The sequence below is a fragment of the Saimiri boliviensis genome, chromosome 11 (genome assembly GCF_048565385.1).
Source record: "Saimiri boliviensis isolate mSaiBol1 chromosome 11, mSaiBol1.pri, whole genome shotgun sequence".
Classification (NCBI taxonomy): Eukaryota; Metazoa; Chordata; class Mammalia; order Primates; family Cebidae; genus Saimiri; species Saimiri boliviensis.
In genome coordinates, this window is record NC_133459.1 from 61,124,199 (window position 1) to 61,145,351 (window position 21,153).

At 36.2% G+C, this 21,153-nt stretch overlaps 2 protein-coding genes across 9 annotated transcripts in view; one reads left to right on the plus strand and one right to left on the minus strand.

The window, feature by feature from the left end:
* Positions 1–21,153, plus strand: part of ATG4C (autophagy related 4C cysteine peptidase) — a 156,248-nt gene that overhangs the window by 36,572 nt on the left and 98,523 nt on the right. For all 8 annotated transcript variants that reach the window (XM_074380940.1, XM_074380939.1, XM_074380937.1 and 5 more), the window contains 4 exons: positions 3,581–3,651; positions 12,802–12,938; positions 18,584–18,662; positions 19,323–19,399. In XM_074380940.1, the coding sequence (XP_074237041.1) occupies positions 3,581–3,651; positions 12,802–12,938; positions 18,584–18,662; positions 19,323–19,399 (364 nt within the window). The remainder of the gene's footprint in view (positions 1–3,580; positions 3,652–12,801; positions 12,939–18,583; positions 18,663–19,322; positions 19,400–21,153) is intronic.
* LOC120366067 (embryonic testis differentiation protein homolog B-like) lies at positions 1,253–1,432 on the minus strand. The gene has a single exon (XM_039474465.1). The coding sequence runs from the start codon at positions 1,430–1,432 to the stop codon at positions 1,253–1,255; it is 180 nt and encodes a 59-aa protein (XP_039330399.1).

Below are 21,153 nucleotides of genomic sequence, written 5' to 3' on the forward strand. Positions count from 1 at the left end.
AATGTATAGGACTATTACTATTACAATTATAGTAAAAGTAAAGGATCTGTGATATTCAGGATAGTTAGAAAAAAGTTAAAAGTCCAATTTCACTTAAGCTTTTTATATGCCATTTATTTCAATACTAAGTATTTTAAAAAAAATCTTATTTGTGTGTATATCCCATTTTTGTAATAAACTAAATCATTAATGTGTCATGTAAGTATAGCATGTTGTGATAAATTTACTCCATTTAAAATCATATATAAATCTGAAATCATTAAAAAGCATTTTTTGGATATTAACATGCTTCTGTATTTTATAGGCCAGATGCTTACAGTTGAAAAGTATTTGCCTAATGTTATTAATTGGATTGTTAATACTATATCAATTCCAACTTGGTATGACATTTATAAAAGCATAGTTTCTACCCTTCAAGATGTTCTCTACTGTGGGGGACAGCAAACTTTTTCTGTGAAGTGACAAATATTTTAGGCTTCACAGGTCTTATAAAGGTTTCTGCTGGCCATCTTTCCTCTCCCTCCAGTCCCTTAAAACTGCCAAAACCATTCTTAGCTTGCAGATGGTACAAAAACAGGCCACAGGTTGTACTTGGCTTATGGGGATAGTTTGCCAATCTTTCTTCTATGCTAACACATAGGAACGTGACTAATAAGGCATTTTAAATGAAAGAATTACTTATAAAGATATAATTAAATAAAATTATATTTCCAAAATTTGCATAATCACAATTTACAGATATTGTTATTGTAATTTTTTTCACAACATGTACACCATTGGGAACATTATACTCAAGACTATATAGGCCGGGCGCAGTGGCTCATGCCTATAGTCCGAGCACTTTGGGAGGCCGAGGCGGGTGGATCATGAGGTCAGGAGATCGAGACCATCCTGGCCGTAGTGAAACCCCGTCTCTACTAAAATACAAAAAAAAAAAAAAAAAAAAAAAAAAAATTAGCTGGGTATGGTGGTGTGCACCTGTAGTCCCAGCTACTCAGGAGGCTGAGGCAGGGAAATTGCTTGAATCCGGGAGACAGAGGTTGCAGTGAGCTGAGATTGTGCCACTGCACTCCAGCCTGGCAAAAGAGCAAGACTCCTTTAAAAAAAAAATATATATATATATATATATAATGGCTCAAACGTGGGAGTGCTTTATTGTTCAATTATGTTTAAATTCTCTAAATTCTGGGCAGGCCTCAGCACATAAGCCACATGACTTTTTGTCCAAGGCCATGTCCACCCTGGATTTGCTTTATGACAGCATCCACAGCCTCCTTGACAGGTTGATGTCACTTCTGTGCCTGTTCAGCTGTCTGTTGATTAAAAAGACTAGCACATTGTTGGTGAGCTTCTTGTATTGGAAGAATTTATCAGACTTCTTGATGTTCAGTGCAGACTTGTTGGGACTGTCTTTAGGGATTTCTTTACCCATAATGCAGAGGCTCCAAACAACCTCAGGAAGACAGCTCAACTAAGAAAGCAGGATCACAAGGTCCCACAACAGTCTGTCTGCCAGCTGAGAGCAAGGAGAAACAGTCTGAGTCCCAAACTGAAGAACTAGAAGTCTGATGATGTTTGAGGGCAGGAAGCATCCAGCACGGGAGAAAGATGTAGACTGGGAGGCCAGGCCCCTTTCAGCCTTTCACGTTTCCCTGCCTGCTTTCTATTTGCTGGCAGCTGATTAGATTCTGCCCACCAGATTAAGGGTGGGTCTACCTTCCCCAGCCCACTTACTCAAATGCTAATCTCCTTTGGTAACACCCTGCAGGGACACCCAGGATTAACACCCTGCATCCTTCAATCCAATCATGTTGACATTTAGGATTAACCATCACAAGTCCACCACTTGTCAACTTGAACCCCTACACATCTCCTGAGATCACACATAACCTTCAAATAAAGACAATTATAAGGTCATAATTATGCCTAACATAATACAACTATTCTTCATACACCCAGAAACGAACCAATCCCCAACCCAAATGCCATCACATAAAGTTAGCAATACTTAAATGCTGATATTAAGTCAATAAATCTTATGTCACATGATAAAGGACAAGGAAATAAAATGAGGACATTTTCTTAGTACAAGTGTATACGTGCACAAACATGTTTTTAACAAAAGAAAGAGGAAATAATCATGACAATTACAGTCCTCGTTTCTGCAGCTGGTCAGGTGGTCATAGCTGATACCGATGACTACCTTCTACTACCCATTCTGTATTCCCTTTGCCCTCAGCAAGCAAGTCTGCAGGTCATGGTTTTTTTCCTGGTGGAGTGACTGAAACCTTCATTCCTGAAGGGTCTGGGTCATTTGTAGTCCTGCCTGGATTGGCTGTTGTAGTTTCCCATTGGCCTTAATCACAGGGCATGTAGTACTAAGAGATGCCCTGAGGGGTCTCCTGTATTCCATGCATACCCTCTTTTGTTTGTTTTTGAGTCTCTCTCAGTTGCCGGGGCTGGAGTACAGTGGCACGATATCTCACTGCGACCTCTGCCTCCTGGGTTCAAGCGATTCTCCTGCCTCAGCCTCCTGAGTAGCTGGGATTATAGGCTTCTGCTACCATACCCAGCTAATTGTTGTATTTTTAGTAGAGACGGGGGTTTTACCATCTTGGCTAGGCTGGTTGTGAATTCCTGACCTCATTATCCACCTGCCTGCCTCCCCAAAGTGTAGGGATTATAGGCGTGAGCTACCACACCCATCCCATGCATACTCTTCCTTACCTCCATTGTGGAGAAGTAGACTGATTTCATCTTGATAGTGTGGGTCAGTCACCCAACCCCACACTGCAACTCCTTTCTTAGCCTGTTGACTTAAAGGTAGGAGGAGCCCATTCTGTCCAATCTTACCATCCAGTTTAATGGAATTGTTGTGTCTCCTAGTGGCAGCATTCCTCCCTCTGGAACTAAGACCTCTAGGCCAGCAGAACGTAATGTTATGGGAACAGGAAGCAAAAATTTTGCTTACATTATCACTGTCATCATGAAGGCAGGAAGCATCCAGCACAGGAGAAAGATGGAGACTGGGAGGCTAGGCTTGTCTCCAGGAATATTTTTTAATTTACAGTTTTATTATACAATTTTAAGATTCAAAATTAGAAAATTCATTTGTTCAGGTTATGTAGGTTTTTGAATGTAGGAAACAAGTCATGCTGTTGTTTAAAGAATGAGAACTTCATTAAGTGTACCAGAGGCCATACACAGTAATTGACTCCTAGTCAGTAATGTAAGTTAATTTGTAGCAAACCTTGTAGCATATTCATACCACTGGTAAGGTGAGTGATTGAGAGAAATACTTCTTTTTGGAGGGAGAGGAGTAGAGCTTTATACCTAATAATTTAAAAAATTATTTTGTGATTTATGTTTTGATGTTCTTTGAGTAATTTAATGTAATATTTGACTTTGAAAATTTTAATCTGATTTCTGATACCATTCAGAAAATAGTTTTTGACAGCAGACACTATGAGTTAAGTAAGAACATCATAAAAATGATGACCTTTTCCCTTCTTGAATTAAATCTTTAGTTCCCAATAGGAAATGTTAGGATTTTGAAAGATAATGCTTGTTATTTTTTCAGAAAAGCAGTTGAAGAAGCAAGACACCCAGATTTACAAGGAATAACTATTTATGTTGCACAAGATTGTACAGGTAAGGAATGTATATAATTCTAATTTTTATCGGTTTTATTTGGTCATACTTTTTGTATGTGTTTAGTTTATCATCCCAGTTAATACTGCAGTGATTATGAAGGCAGGGACCATGTCTTACACATTCTTGTTCCTAAATGTAGTAAGCACTTAACAAATATTTTTTGATTGAATACATACTATGAATTTTTTGATGTAATATTAAAATAAATTCTCAAAGAATTTCAGCATTTCAGATTACTTAAAAAGAGATAGGCAGGAAAATTCAACATAGGTATATACTTGGGCTGCATGTATGCAAGGTACCATTTCATTGGTAGATGTGTTTCAAGGAAAGAAAATTCTTAGTTTATATTATGAGGAATTGAATATATTTATCATTAATGCTTTAGTAAATCATCTAATAATGATGCAGCTATTGTCCAGATTTGCTTTGTTTTATTGTTTTGGGTCTTCTTTTTGATGATCACTCTCTCTACAGGTTGAGTATGTTTTATCCAAAATGTTTGAGACCACAAGTGTTTCCAATTTTGTTGTTTTTTGGACCTTTCAATATTTGCATGTATGTAATGAGATATCTAGTGGATGGGACTGAAGTCTAAACATGAAATTCATTTATGTTTTGTATACTCCTTATACGCATAGCTTGAAGGAAATTTCATACACTGTTTTTAATAATTTTATGCATGAGATAAAGTTTTGACTGTTTTGATTGGAACCTGCCACATGCAGTCACATGTAGAATTTTTCACTTGTGAAAAATATTGTGCTCTAAAAGTTTCAGATTTTGAAGTAGGAATGCTCAATGTATAGTAATTTTGAAACTTTGTTGGGGATAAAATAGAGACCTTAATTCTTCATAAAATAAAAATGGTTTGGCCACATCATGCTGTTAAGTATATATTTTTTACAGAAATACTATTACAATTATAAAATATGTTAATGTTTTAGAAAAGTTAAATATACTTCAATCATGTTTTAATACAAGGATATCTGTAAAATGCTTAAGGTTACTCTGCATTTTTGTTTGGCCTTTTGTTAAGGTTGGTTTCCTTTTAAAGAAAGACTAATATCTGTAATTATAGCCATATGAAAAGAAAAGGCCTAAATTTTTAGATAAATATGTGAGTACTATGTTTGTTTTTCCAGTAGGAAGTCTTGCAAAAAATTTGCTGTGTTAAATACTGCTAATTAACTCTACCTAAACAAGTAATCATTAAATAAATGTATGAATTTGTCTTTTGTGCTTTTATTGACACAGTCAGCTTAGATCTTTGTTACATATAATTAAGCAAATGTTACAATGTTCCTTGTTATAGAAATGGTTTGTGCAATTTGAAGTAGTTCTTAAATTTTTTTATTCATGTTTAAGTCTCCTAAAGGGAGAAACTGTATTTGTATAATTTTGATAGACTGTGAGATTAGGAATTAAGTGAAACCAGATTCTGTCAATGATTTCTGTTTTTAAAGGTCTTGTTTTCCATTTATTATTATTTTTTTTCTTATTCTGTGTTCTCTTCCTTTGTAATTGCATCTATTTTCATGGCTTTAAATACTGTATACTAGGACTTTTAAAACTACATTTTTAGGGCCAGGCATGGTGGCTCACACCTATAATCTCAGCACTTTGTGAGGCTGAGGTGGGCAGATCACTTGAGCCCAGCAGTTCAAGACCAGCCAGAGCAACATGGTGAAACCCAATCACTTGAGCCCAGCAGTTCAAGAGGCAATGTGGTGAAACCTTGTCACTACAAAATATACAAAACTTAGTTGAGCATGGTGGTGACGTGCCTGTAGTTCTAGCTACATGGGAGGCTGAGTGGGAGGATCACTTGAGCCTGGAAGGCAGAGTTGCAGCGAACCAATGTTGTACCACATTGTACTCCAGCCTGGGCAACAGAGTGAAACCCTGTCTCAAAAAACTACATTTCTAAGCCTACCTGAGGCAATACGTGATAACTCACATTTTCTGCCACCTTTCAAATATCTCCACTTAAATATTCTACAAACATTTCAAATTCAGTATGTTTAAAACTGCTGTTTCCCTCAGTCCCAACCCTTTTTGCTTTCTATTTTCTCTTGACTGGCATGTCCACATATGTACTCAAGTCCTAAGTAGAACCTACTCATTCTTGACTGCTTTTTCATTACTTATATTTAGTCAGTCAGCATTTAAAAAAATGTTCCTGAAATCTGTTTTCTCTTCTTTATTCTTGTTGATTTAGATCAGACTCTTATCTCTCACTTGAACTTTAACTTGATTTCCCTACTTGTCTGTCTTCCCTTTTTGGTACATCTGATCAAAATAAACTGATCATGTTCCTTTATCTACAAACCAATGACTGCCCACTAACTCTAGTCTCATGTTATCTTGGCATATGAAGCACCGTGAAGTCCTTTATAATTTGTCCTGGCCTACATTTCCAGCATCACCTTCTAACACCGTCTTCCATACACAGTATACTAAAGTATTTTCCCCTCTCAGGCCATTCCTTAGACATGGTGTCATTATCCTTTTCCCCCATGCCTTTGTGCATATTATTGCCTCTGCTTGGCATGTCCTTTATTATTAGAGTGCCTCTTGTTAAGTTTATTTTTTATTTTATTATACTTTAAGTTCTGGGGTACATATGCAGAATGTGCAGGTTTGTTACACAGGCGTACATGTGCCATGGTGGTTTGCTGCACCCATCACCCTGTCATCTGCATAGGTATTTCTCCTAATACTAGCCGCCCATCCACTGACAGGCCTCAGTGTGTGATGTTCCCCTCCCTGTGTCCATGTGTTCTCATCGTTCAACTCTCACTTATGAGTGATAACATGCAGTGTTTGGTTTTCTGTTCTTGTGTTAGTTTGCTGAGAATGATGGTTTCCACCAGCTTCGTCCATGTCCCTGCAAAGGACATGACTAATCCTTTTTTATGACTTCATAGTATTCCATGGTGTATATGTGTCACATTTTCTTTTTTGAGTCTATCATTGATGGACATTTGGGTTGTTTCCAAGTCTTTGCTATTGTAAACAGTGTCACAATAAACCTGCATGTGCATGTGTCTTTATAGTAGACTGATTTATAATCCTTGGGTATATATCCAGTAATGGGATTGCTGAGTCAAATGGTATTTCTGGTTCTAGATCCTTGAGGAATAGCCAGACTGTCTTCCACAATGGTTGAACTAATTTACACTCCCAACAACAGTATAAAAGCATTTCTGTTTCTCCACATCCTCTCCAGCATCTGTTGTTTCTTGATTTTTTAATGATCACCATTCTAACCAGTGTGAGATGATATCTCATTGTGGTTTTGATTTGCATTTCTCTAATGACCAGAGATGATGAACTTTTTTTCATGTGTTTTTTGGTCGTATAAATGTCTTTTAAGAAGTGTCTGTTCATATCATTCGCCCACTTTTTGATGGGGTTGCTTTTTTCTTGTAAATTTAAGTTATTTGTGGATTCAGGATTTTAGCCCTTTGTCAGATGGATATATTGCAACATTTTTCTCCCTTTCTGTGGTTTGCCTGTTCACTCTGGTGTCTTTTACTGTGCAGAAGCTCTTTAGTTTAATTAGATCCCCTGTATCAATTTTAGTTCTTGTTGCCATTGCTTGTGGTGTTTTAGTCATAAAGTCTTTGCCTATGCCTATGACCTGAATGGTTTTGCCTAGGTTTTCTTCTAGGGTTTTTATGGTTTTAGGTCTTACGTTTAAGTCTTTAATCCATCTTGAGTTAATTTTTGTGTAAGGTGTAAGGAAGGGGGTCCAGTTTCAGTTTTCTGCATATGACTAGCCAGTTTTCCCAACACCATTTATTGAATAGAGAATCCTTTCCCTATTTTTGTCAGGTTTGTCAAAGATCAGATGGTTGTAGATGTGTGGTATTATTTCTGAGGACTCTGTTCTGTTTCATTGGTCTATATATCTGTTTTGGTAGCTGTTAAGTCTTACTCATTCTTCAAGAACACGCACAAAGGTTATACCTTTGGCAGTCTTTCCCAACTGTCATTAGGCAGAATTAGTTTACTTTTCCTCTGTGCTCTGTAACATTTTAGAAATACTTCTATTAAATATTGTACTTGCGATTCAGTTGTGTAATCACCTTATAATTTCCTGTTTCTTGTATATAATATCAATGATTATTGAGGTTGCAAGCGTAGAGGTAAGGTGTTAGAATCATTTGGTTGAGATTCTCTGCTATAATGAGCCTCTGTTACAGAATTGGACTATGTCATAGCCCTTACATATATAGGAAGTGGAGGAAAAACACCAAATGATTAGGCTAGACATTTTTTGAAGTCAGGATCTTATTTATTTTATACCTCTCTAGTGTAGAACACATCAAGAAATAGCAGATCCTCAATAAATGTATGTTGAATGAAGATGAAGGGTGAGAATGCAGTCTCTATCCTGATAAGGGAGAACTACTGTGGCATTTTTGTGGCTTTGGTTTCAACTGACTATAGGAGATAGGGGAGTCAGCTAAATTTGTTAGCTCAGTCTAAATTTGGAATTTAAAGGAAAGAACTGGGACAGAAGTGGCAGAATTTTCTATTCAGGTCTTCTGGGAAGATTAGAAGAGTTTCATTAAACTGACAAGGCATACGGGTGTAAAGTATGTTTTGAAGAAAACGACTTCAATTTGAAAAAAATAAAATTTTGTCTAATTTTGCTTCTACCAAATCCTACTGTTTTCTCTTGAACTATGGTACTTAGGCTGTCATAGCCACCACTCTATACCACTCTTCTAGGTGTTCTTCTCTCTCTCTCTTTTTTTTTTTTTTTTTGAGATGGAGTTTCGCTCTTGTTACCCAGGCTGGAGTGCAATGGCGCGATCTTGGCTCATCGCAACCTCCGCCTCCTGGGTTCAAGCAATTCTCCTGCCTCAGCCTCCTGAGTAGCTGGGATTACAGGCATGTGCCACCATGCCCAGCCAATTTTTTGTATTTTTAGTAGAGACGGGGTTTCACCATGTTGACCAGGATGGTCTCGATCTCTTGACCTCGTGATCCACCCGCCTCGGCCTCCCAAAGTGCTGGGATTACAGGCATGAGCCACCGCGCCCGGCCTTTTTTTTTTTTTTTTGGAGACAGGGTTTACTCTTTTGACCAGGCTGGAGTGCAGTGGTGCGATCATAGATCACTGTTATCTCAAACTCCTGGGCTCAAGTGTTCCTCCTGCCTCAGCTTCCCAAATAACTAGCATTAAAGGCATGCGTCACCATCTCTGGCTAATTTTAAAATTTTTTATGGAGGCAAGGTCTCGCTGTATTGCCCAGGCTGGTCTTGAACTCATGGCTTCAAGTGATCCTCCTGCCACAGCCTCCCAAAATGCTAGATAAGCATGAGCCATTGTACCCACCCCAAGACTGCTCTTACCAGTAACTTAATTTTTCTAAGCCTAGCAGTAACTTCTCAGTCCTCATATCACACAGTCTATCTGCAGCATTTGACTGTTGACTCTTCGTCCTTACAACATTTTGTTTACTTGATTCCTAGACACAACTCTGTAGATTTTCCCTCTACCTCCTCATTCACTCCTTCATAGCCTCCTTTGTTGGTTTTTCCTCATCTCCTTGATCACTAAAAATGTTAGGGCTTCAGTGATCAGTCTTTAGGCTTCATCTCATCTCTTTTTCTGTCTATACCGATTTGAATTCACCAAGTCTCGAGGCTTTATAATGCAGGTGGTAGTCTGCATGCTGGTAACTCCCAAATTTATAGGTCTGTCTTAGTCCTCTCTCCTAACTCCAGTTGCATATGTCCTGTCTATTCAACCTTTCTATTTACCTATCGTAACAAGTATCTCAAAGTTACCATGTCTAAAACTGAATTTTCATTTCTCCCTTCTATATTTTCCCCTCCTCCATTTTTCCATGTCTTTGTAAATGGCAGCTTTCTTTTTTTGGGGGGCTGACGGAGTTTCACTCTTGTTGCCCAGGCTGGAGTGCGGTGGCACAATCTCGGCTCACCACAGCCTCTGCCTCCTGGGTTTAAGTGATTCTCCTCCCTCAGCCTCCTGAGTAGCTGGGATTACAGGCATATGCCACCACACCCTACTAATTTTTTGTATTTTTTAGTAGGGATGGGGTTTCACCATCTTGGCCAGGCTGGTCTTAAACTCTTGACCTCGTGATCCACCTGCCTTGGCCTCCCAAAATGCTGGGATTACAGGCATGAGCCACCTCGCCCAGCCATAAATGGCAACTTTCTTACTCTGTTTGCTTAAACCAAACCCTTTAAATCACCTCTGACTCAATTTTTTCTCTTAACATCTTACATTTAATAGTGAGTCCTTTATCTTCAGATACATGAACTGATCACTTAAAAAAAATTTTTTTTGAGATGGAGTTTTGCTCTGTTGCCCAGGTTGGAGTGCACTGGCACGATCTCGGCTCACTGCAACCTCTGCCTCCCAGGTTCAAACCTCAACCTCCAGAGTAGCTGGAATTACAGGTGCCTGCCACCATGCCTGGCTACTTTTTCATATTTTTAGTAGTGATGGGGTTTCCCTACGTTGACTAGGCTGGTCTTGAACTCCTGACCTCAAATGATCCACCTACCTTGGCCTCCCAGAGTGCTGGGATTACAGGCATGACCCACTGTGCCTTGTAATTATGGCACACTGATCACTTTCTACCTTCTCTGCATTGCTATTTTCTATCTTTACAGTTACTACCTTTGTTCAAGCCGTCATCATCTCTTGCTGGATAACTGCAATGGCTTTCTAACTGTTCAGAATGCTTTAGTTCTTGCCCCATAGCCTATTTTGGTTTTAGAGTGAAATGAAAGCAAGTTTATTAAGAAAGTAAAGGAATAAAAAAATGGCTACTTCATAGGCAGAGCAGCCCCTTTCCCCTACAGTCTATTACTAACACAGGAAACAGGCTATTAAAGTGTAAGTCAGATTAGGACATCCCTAAACAGTTCTTCAATGGCCTCCCATCACGGAAAAACTGGTCTTTACAATGGCTTTCAAGAGTTCACACAGTTTGTCTTCATTCTCCCCAGTAACTATAATCTTATCTTCTAATCCCATTTCCTGCTGCGTACCCCTTGTTCCCTTCAGAAGACTGGCCTCTTGTTTCTGGGACATGCTAATTATACTTTTTCCTTAAGATATTTGCACTTTTTGATCTTTTCACATGGAATGTTTTTCCCTTTGATGTCAGTATTACTTGGTTTCTTTCATTTAGCCCTGACTCAAATACTGCTTTCTCATAAGATCTTCCCTGGCCATCTTATTTTAAATTGCCTCCCTCTCAGCATTTCCTGTTCACCCTTTTCTCTTTGTTTTTTCAAAACATGTATCCCCATTTCACATATCTTATGTTTTACATATTTATTGTCTATTTCCTCCATTAGCATATATGCTGAAGGAGGGGGGAATGTTTCTGATTTGCCTACTGCTGAAGGCCCAGTGTCATAAAGTAGTTAGCTATCAATAAATATCTATTCAATACATAAATGAAGTAGGTTTTTTTTTTTAACTTTTATTTTAGGTTCAGGGGTACATGTGAAGGTTTGTTAGATATGTAAACTTATGTCATGGGGGTTTGAGGTACAGATTATTTCATCATCCAGGTATTAAGCCTAGTACCCAGGAGTTATTTTTTCTGCTCCTCTCTCTCCTCCCATCCTACACACTCAAGTAGACCCTAGTGTCTGTTGTTCCTTTCTTTGTGTTTGTCAGTTCTCATCATTTAGCTCCCACTTTTAAGTGAGAACATGCAGTATTTGGTTTTCTGTTCTTATATTAGTTTGCTAAGGATAATGGCCTCCAGCACCAACCATGTTGCCACAAAAGACATGATCTCATTCTTTTTTTATGGCCTCATAGTATTCCATGGTGTATATGTACCACATTTTCTTTCTCTAATCTGTCAAATGGGCATTTAGGTTGATTCTCTTTCCTACTGTGAATAGTGTTTCAGTGAACATTTGTGTGCAAGTGTCTTTTTTTTTTTTTTTTGAGACGGAGTTTCACTCTTGTTACCTAGGCTGGAGTGCAATGGCGCAATCTTGGCTCACTGCAGCCTCTGCCTCCTGGGTTCAGGCAATTGTCCTGCCTCAACCTCCTGAGTAGCTGGGATTACAGGCACGCGCCACCATGCCCAGCTAATTTTTTGTATGTTTAGTAGAGACAGGGTTTCACCATGTTGACCAGGATGGTCTCAATCTCTTGACCTCGTGATCTACCTGCCTCGGCCTCCCAAAGTGCTGTGATTACAGGCTTGAGCCACCGCACCCGGCCTGCATGTGTCTTTATGGTAGAATGATTTATATTTTCCTGGGTATATACCCAGTGATGATTACTGGGTTAGATGGTAGTTTTGCTTTTAGCTCTTTGAGAAATTGCCATACTGCTTTCTACAATGGTTAAACTAATTTACTCTCCCACCAGTGATATATGAGCATTACTTTTCTCCACAACCTTGCCAGCATCTGTTATCTTTTGACTTTTTGATAATAACCATTCCGACTGGTGTGAGATTACATCTCATTGTGGTTTTGATTAGCATTTCTGTAATGATAAGTGATATTGAGCTTTTTTTTAAGTATGCTTATTGGCTGCATGTATGTCTTTTGAAACATGCATGTCCTTTGCCCACTTTTTAATGGGGTTGTTCTATTGTAAATTTGTTTAAATTCCTTATAGATGCTGGATATTAGACCTTTGGCAGATGCATAGTTTGCAAATATTTTCTCACATTCAATAGGTTATCTGTTTACTATCTTGATAGTTTCTTTTGCTGTGCAGAAGTCCTTAAGTTTAATTAGATCCTGTTTGTCAATTTTTGCTTTTGTTGTGATTGTTTCTGGTATCTTTGTCATGAAATCTTTGCCTGTTCCTGTGCCCAGGATGGTATTGCCTAGGTTGTCTTCTAGGGTTTTTATAATTTTAAGTTTTACATTTAAGTCTTTAATCCATCTCAAGTTGATTTTTGTATGTAGTATAAGGAAGTAGTTCAGCCTCAGTCTTCTGTGTATGGCTAGCCAGTTATCCCAGTGGTATTTTTAACTTACTAAGACTTTGCTAGTAATGCCGGAGATGAGATGGCTGTCCATTTGTGGGGTGGAGGATAAATTTGGGTAAAAATATTTCTGAAAATCACTTTTATAAATTTTAATACATATTCATTATGTTTTTCTCAGTTTACAATTCTGATGTAATTGACAAACAGAGTGCTTCCATGACCTCTGATAATGCAGATGACAAAGCTGTTATTATTCTAGTTCCTGTTAGACTTGGTGGAGAAAGAACCAACACCGACTACTTAGAGTTTGTGAAGGTATGAAATAAGTGCTGGATTCTTTTAAGGCAATACTAGCTAATATGAAAAATATAGAAGTTTTGCAGTCTTTTTTCTGTTAAATGAGTAGTGATGATTTTACAGTTGTATATTGTAAAATTTGACACTAGAGATTTTAAATTTCAGTGTTATAAGACCAATGTGAGTTGAAGAGCACAGTGTTCTATAACAAAATGAAAAGCCTTTTAATTTTTGTAGCTAATCAGGGAGACAGATACAGCAATAATCATAACCTGTACTATAGTTACAGTTTCATTATCCTTATTTGTAATTTTAAGTATGTATCTTTAGTCATATAACTAGCATTAAACTATATCACATTAATTACAAAAAAAAACTCTCTATTACTGCTATGTTATCTTATAATATGTTTGCTGTGACACCATGATGTCAATAAAAGATGAGATTATTTATGTAGGTAGAAATAATAAAGATATGAAGATAGTATTTGGAGGGGTTCCAAGTTAGTTTTTTTCATCTTAGCCAGTTGAAAATCTGTGCTTTTTTGGGACACATTGTTGGGTTTCTTGCACCAAAAAAACCTATGTAACTATGTTATCTTGTTTTGGGTACCAAGACACCTACTCAGGATAAAATACCTTTGAAATAGTTTCTATGATTAAGGTGGAAGTTTTTAGATTATTTTCATAGTTTCAATAAAATTCTTCACTTTTTTTTTCTTTGAGACAGAGTTTTGCTCTTATTGTCCAGGCTGGAGTGCAGTGGCGCAATCTCAGCTCACGGCAACCTCCATCTCCTGGGTTCAAGCAATTCTCCTGCCTCAGCCTTCTGAGTAGCTGGGATTACAGGCATGCACTAACACGCCTGGCTAATTTTTTGTATTTTTAGTTGAGACTGGGTTTCACCATGTTGATCAGGCTGGTCTCAAACTTCTGACCTCATGATCCGTCCACCTCAGCCTCCCAAAGTGCAGGGATTACTGGCATAAGCCACTGTGCCTGGCAAAATTCTTCACTTTTTAGTAGTCTGTTTTCGCAGCCATAGTTAGAATTCTTCTTTTGTTTTTTTTTTTGAGATGGAGTCTTGCTTTGTCACCAGGCTGCAGTGTAGTGGTGCGATTGAGATCTCAGCTCACTGCAACCTCTGCCTTCCGGGTTTAAGTGATTCTCCTGCCTCAGTCTCCCAAGTAGCTGGACTACAGGCACATACCACCACGCCCAGCTATTTTTTTTGTGTGTACATATATATGTATGTATATATAAATATATAAATATATATATATACATATGTGTGTGTGTGTGTATATATATATATATATATATATATAAATTTTTTATTTTGAAATCTCCAAAAACCAGAATAATTTTTGTATTTTTATTAGAGACAGGGTTTCACCATGTTAGCCACCAGGATGGTCTTGATCTCTTGACCTTGTGATCTGCCCACCTCAGCCTCCCGAAGTGCTGGGATTACAGGTGTGAGCCACCATGCTTGTCTGGAATTCTTCTTTAAATGGAGTGTTATGGGATATAGTAATGTTGATATAAAGTCTGGATCTGTCTTTTATGATTAATGACAATTTGTTCCCTCTATGAGGCATTAATCCCATATTATGGTCTCCATATATTTAGTTAGAACATCTTTCTCAGGCTAGATTGTGCTAATTCTAGAAATCTAGAGCAATTGTTTTTAACATATGATACATGGAAGTTTTTTAGCTGGTATACTGGCTTTTCTTAATAGTTAACTAAGATTTCAGAAGCACATTTGTTACTAATATAACAGTACTATAATATAGCAGTGACATCTTAATCTTACAAATAAAGGTAAGGTTTTGATGTCTGATATATATCTTGAGTACAGTTATTGGTGGAATGTGAGAAGCTGTAAGCCACTTCATCTAGAGAATCTGTTGAGGGTTTTGAGACTTCTGACATGTTTTCATCTCCAGGTGGGTTCTAATCAAATCTGAACTGTATTATTTTTGCCTTCTCTACTACCATTTGAAGATTAGAAACAATCCAGTCTTGAAACTAATTGCTTTAGCCAAAACTTCATTCCTGGTGGAATGGGCTACAGATGGCTTCTAGGCATGTTTCATCTGGCTGAGGACTTTGATAATTGGTGATATTGATAGTATTTATCTGATGTTAGCACTGCCTAATACTTTTGAGTGATTCATGGTTAACAGTTTAACCGTGATTTGTAGTGACATGTAGCATCCTGTATGAGGAGAAGGAAATTTGGTGTGTTTTATTAGCCCTTACCACAGGAGGTTTATTTATTTATATTAATTTTTTTAAGGGCCTAGCATGAGGAAAATCCAGTATGTTCTTTTTCTTCAGCAAGACAAATTAGGACTTTTCTTTTTGTAGTGAAACAAACTATGGTAAAGCTGTTAAAGTGAATGAAGCCTCAGTGCCTAAAGTACGGGAGTTACTCAGTATATATTTTTTAACCCTAATTTGTGCAATATGTTCCCATATAAATTGATCTCACTTTGCCCTCACAGTAGCTAGGAACTGGATTGTCTTTATGAAACAGAAAAGACATAGAGAAGTTAAGTGATAAATTCAAGTTCAGAAAGCAAACTGGTAGCAGAGACTAGACTTTTCTTGACTCTAAGTTTAATGTTTTTTATACTTTTCTCTAAAACATGAACGTTTTGAAAGGTAATATTTCCTTGAGCTTCTAATAACTTGATTTACACCATAGTCCACAGAAGTGCGAGATCAGTGACTATTGAAACATTTTGATTTTCCAGTGATCAGATAAAAATGGCTGAAATGGTTAAGTGGAGGAGGTTATATGATAGGTGTTATATTTGGCCAGAGGGGATGGTTAAGTCAAACCCCAAATCAGAGCATAGAAAGAGGTATTCACTTAGAAGTGTAAAAAGTAATGTGTTCATTAGCCCTGAAAGAAAAATAATTTTTTTTCTTTTTTTCGTGTATGGTCAACCATTGTATTTTTTCCTGTCAAACCAATGTACATTGGTGAGTCTAAAATTTACTATTCAGTTCTGGTTTTCAAATTTATTAAACAAGGTATTGCCACAGTTTTTCAGAGATAGTGCCAACGTAGCATCCTGCTACATTGTATGAGAAGAAGGAAATTTGGTCCTTACCACAGGAGGTTTATTTATTTATTTATGTTTATAGTTTTAAGGGCCTGGAATGAGGAAAGTCCAATATGTTCTTTTTCTTCAGTGAGACAAATTAGGACTTTTCTTTTTGACTGATTACTTCAGTCTTATTTATTGCTTCGTGGATACAGCTCAATAAATTTTCACCACTGGATAACTGTGAAGAAGCTGTTTTAGGAACTGAAAAGTGTTTCAATCCAAAGATACAGCCTCTTATATGTAATGGCATTCTAGCTCCTAATCCGCTTCTAAGCGTTTATTGTTAAACCTGCTCTAATGCGTTGCAAGGGTAATACAGATGTCAAGAACCAAAGTCTTTCTTCCATTAGAACCACTGTTTTTCTGAGGAGAGTCAGTGACAATCCTTGCTATATATTTTTTTCTTTCTTTTCTTAGCTGTAAGAGACATGGAACTTTCACTGTCTCACAGGTCTCTATGCTATAAACATTGTATTTCAACTGATCAGATTGCCTCAAGTTAAAGTAAGGCACTCTCTAATTTTATTACGGATTTTTATTTGGGGGGAATCAGTAGAAATCTTAATTGAAAAGTAACTCTATTACTATTTAGTGAGTTTTTTGGTACAATTTTATCTTAATTTATTTTTTAATTATCTCTAAGATTTTAACCTGATATACCTTCTCTGTTTTATTTAATTTTTTTCAGTTGCAGCTCTCCGTTTCAGAAAAACCTTTGTGATATTTTTACAAGACTGAAAATGTACAAGGTTGTTCTTTAGAGGGTGTCTGAGTCTTTTTTTTTTTTTTTTTTTTTTGCTGCTATAACCGAATACTGGAGACTGAGTAACTTATAGAGAACAGAAATTTATTCTCTCACAGTTCTGGAGGATGGGAAATCTAAGATCAAGGCACTGGCATCTGATGAGGGTCTCCTTATGTGTTTCAACATGGTGGAAGGCAGAAGGGCCAAAATGGGGTGAACTCTGTCCTCATGTTGCAGAGGAACAGGAGAGACAACCCACTCCTGCAAGTCATTTTTATAGCAACCTTGAACTCATTCATGCAAGCTCTGCCCTCCTGACCTAAACACCTCCCCCAAGGCTCTAGCTCTTAACACTCTGCATTGGGGATTAAGTTCCCACACATGAATTCTGAAGGGAATAAAAATGTTCAAACCGTAACGGAGGGTTACTTACAACAGTGAGAACTTCAACTACTTAAATATTTATTGTGGAGGTTTTAAAGCACATTTTGTTGTTGTCATAAAATAGAATATTTTCAGCTACTACATATTGTTAATATAATATAGATCTCTATTTGTTGTTAGGAAAAGATATTCATGACATAATGAGCAACAAAAGGTTACAATGGCATATGTTGTGTGATTTCACATATATAACATTGTATTTGTAAATCTGTATGTGTATGTAATATAGATAGATGTCAAGAAGGTATTCCCCCAGATATTAATAATGATGAGCTCTGGGTGTTGGAATTTGGGAAAAGTTTTACTTTTTTTCCATATTTTCTGTATGTGTGTGTGTTCTCTATGGATTGGTTACTTGTTAAAGGAAAAAGAATATTTGTCCATATATTCTTTATTTGTATAGCTTTTAGATTTCAAAACATTCTCTCATTTAAGAGAAGGAAAGCCTAACTATTGTTTAATAGTTTTGGGATTTTATAACCTATACTTTATCCTTATTAGTGTTTTATATGATTTATCAGAATTATCGCAGGAACTATTGATAAGACATTAATTGATTGCTGGACATTTTAAACTTACTCAGTTGGACTTTTGTTGTTGTTGTTGTTGTTGTTGTTGTTGTTGTTGTTCAGGGATTGTTGGCTCTGAGTACAGAGTTTTTAAAAAATATAGAGTTAGTTTGGCCCAACTTAAATAGAGTTCTGCTTGGAATAGACTGCTGAGGGGTGTATTAAAAAATTTATTGTGATGTCCCTGATATTTTATGGTTAGTAAAATAAATTGGCCTTAAATGCAATAATAGTAATAATTTTCCTTGGATTAAGTTATTTTCATTACTCTTTATATTTATTTCAAATGAAGTAGCATAAAAAAATTGAGTGAATGCCATTGATTAGAAAATGGCTTTCAGTTTGCGATTCGCACTCAAAGGTCCAGGGAAAACAGCAATAAGGTTTAAGAACTATTTTTAGCATTTCAAAAAGCCTGATGAAAATTTTACATTGATCACAGTGAGGCTGCACCAGCTAACTAGAAGGCTAAGTGTTTTGGCTTTGGCAGGAATTTTATTGCCTTTAGGTGGTAAAATTGATTATGTCTCTATGTAGTAGTTGTTTAATGTTGTTGAACAACATGCTGATCAAAACATTTGATTTGTTACATGAATGTTGAATGATTTAAAGAAAAGGAAGGCAGTTTGTAAGACAAGTGGATTTCAGAACCTGGGTGCAAATGTAATATAAATGATAACTGGTAGTGGTAAATTTGGGAACTACTAATATTAGTAATTTGTTTGCTTTGAATAATTATCATTTATCTCTTGACTAAATCTGTATTAATTATTTTTGGCAGGGTATTTTAAGCCTGGAATATTGTGTGGGTATTATTGGTGGCAAACCTAAACAGTCATATTACTTTGCTGGATTTCAAGGTTAGTGATTTAGTAAAATATATTTCTTCATTGTTTTCTTTTAAAAGTCAGAAAGTTAATATGAGATTATCTAGAAACAGGATGATTAACAGAGCAAAGCGAGTACCTTATACATTCATCAGTCCTGCTTATAGCCACTCATTTGTCATTTAGTCCACAACATAATTAGATTCTGTAAAATGTATGTTTAATTTCTGTTATTGCATAAACAAGGCATAATTTATTGGTTGCACTAAACTTCAGAAGACATTGCTGCCACATTCTGGCAGTTGCTATTTACATATTTACTTTTTACCGGTTTTAGTGGTGCAAGTTGATGATAAAATGACAAGCAATATGTTCTTCCTGTCAAGATAAAGAAGTGCAATACATTTTTCATATGCAAACTGTAGAATATAATTGTGTGTTTGTGAAAGTAATTTTATCACCAAAAATTAAACGACAGTCTCATCACTTTATAAAAATTCTGCTTATACAAGCATATTTGATTATGCAAAAGTTAATCTATCCTGTGCAAACCTATGTTTCAGTCAATGAGTATCAGTCAGGCAAGCTGTTACTCCCAGATTTTTTTCAGCTGTTCTACATAGAAATTGGATTGTAAGCAGTGTAATAATAAGGTGTTTTTTGAATTACTTGTCTTCTGTTTTGTCCTTGTAGATGACAGTTTGATTTACATGGATCCTCATTACTGCCAATCTTTTGTAGATGTCAGCATAAAGGATTTCCCTCTTGAGGTACTATGGATAAAGAGCTGGTACTGTTTTCTTACCTTATGAAGTAAACTAATTATTTAGATATGCTAGGTAGCTATGCTTTTATAGTATTATAATTACAGGTTATAATCAGTATTTTACTGATTTATAGAACCATAATTAACACAGTGGTCAAAGGTTAAGTACTTTGTTGCTGAATTTTAATGTATGATACACTTTCTTCTTCATTTATCTTTGTCTCTAACTTGTTAGAAACCCTGGCCGTACTAAAATAAATGATCAAGTCTCCAAGTAATTTTGTATAAAGACAGCTAAACAGTACTGAAGAATTTAAAATGTTAGGCCTGTTTAAAAAAATAAAAGGAAAAATAGAGGGGGATAGATGGGTTAGAGTAACAAAGCAACTTAATGAGATTGTCTGCTAAATTATTTTGCTTTGAGTACAGTAATTAAATCTTAGCCTTTAGCTAAGAAGTTTTCAAGAGCTTAGTTGGGTTTCTAATTTTTTTTTTCAGTTTTCATTTTTTAATATCATCTTTACCTTTATATAGGTCATTTTGTGATTCAGTATTTTAATTTAGAAAAATTTGAGAGTACGTAAATGAAACATGTAGTTATTCCATGGTTTTGTTTTCCCAGTTGATGCTTTTACAGACTAATTTTATAGAATAAAATAATTTAAATCACTTGAGTGTCATGGATCACTAATTTTCAAGGGCTTGATGAGTTGGAAATATAGTTGAATACTTTGTTTTAGTAATTGCTTGCTAGCTAATATTAACATCTAATAGTATTTAAGAGGTAGAATATGAAAAGAGATAAATCACAAGGTTAAAATCTGGTTCGGAAAAATACATTATAAAACATTTTGGTATCCTTTGTGAACTAATACCTCAATTAAAGTATAAGCGTTCGGAGGCCAGAGTTCAGATCTGCTTTCTTCTTTCATAGTATCTTGTGCCTTAATAAATATTTGCTAGTTGACTGATTGATACTGGGGAAGGCACTACAGAATAATTGTGCCATGTGAACCACATTGTAATTCTCTTTCTGTCCTGTGGTCTTGTAGCACTGATTCTTGTGTCCAAGTTACATTTCCAGTAGATCAGTGCCAAATCGACTGCTTATAAACAGTAGGTACTTGAGATTTAGATGGAAAATTGTTCTTAGTAATTTAGTATTACCTAAATAAGCAAATTAGAAGATTATTGGTCTGCTTATTTTGGCCAGTATAAATTATCCATCTGATATTTTGAGAGACTGCAAAGATATCAAGTGAATGAATATCCTGGTTATGTGTATACAATCAAAATTAGAAGCGAGGCTTCAGCTCATTATTGGGAGACTGTTGCAACACTCCAGGAGGAAGTTATTAATAATAAAGGTTTGAAGTAGGCTGGTGATAGTAAAAATGGAAAGGAACAATTGATTTTAAGATTTTACTATTAAGGTAAAACTTGTTAGAATTGACTTCTTAAATGCACAGAGACATTTCTTATATATTGGAACACTTATGGAATGGTTTGTAGATGTTATATTTTTGAGATTGTGGTAGAATATCTTAATCTGTGTGGATAATTTCTGTTAGAATTTTTTGTTTTTTGGCAATGAAGAGATTTATTTTAGTTAGTAGCATCACTTGTTTTCCTATGAAAGTGTAATGTAAAAATTATATAAAGTTGTACAGGAATAAAATTTCATTTTTTTCTTTTTATCATCTCTTAAGTTTGTAATACTCCAACTGAAGGTGTTTTAAGTACCCTGTGTTACTAACC

What these genes read in the sequence shown, in the direction of transcription:
- LOC120366067 (XM_039474465.1), bottom strand. Translation starts at nt 1,432, where the DNA reads ATGGGTAAAGAAATCCCTAAAGACAGTCCCAACAAGTCTGCACTGAAC.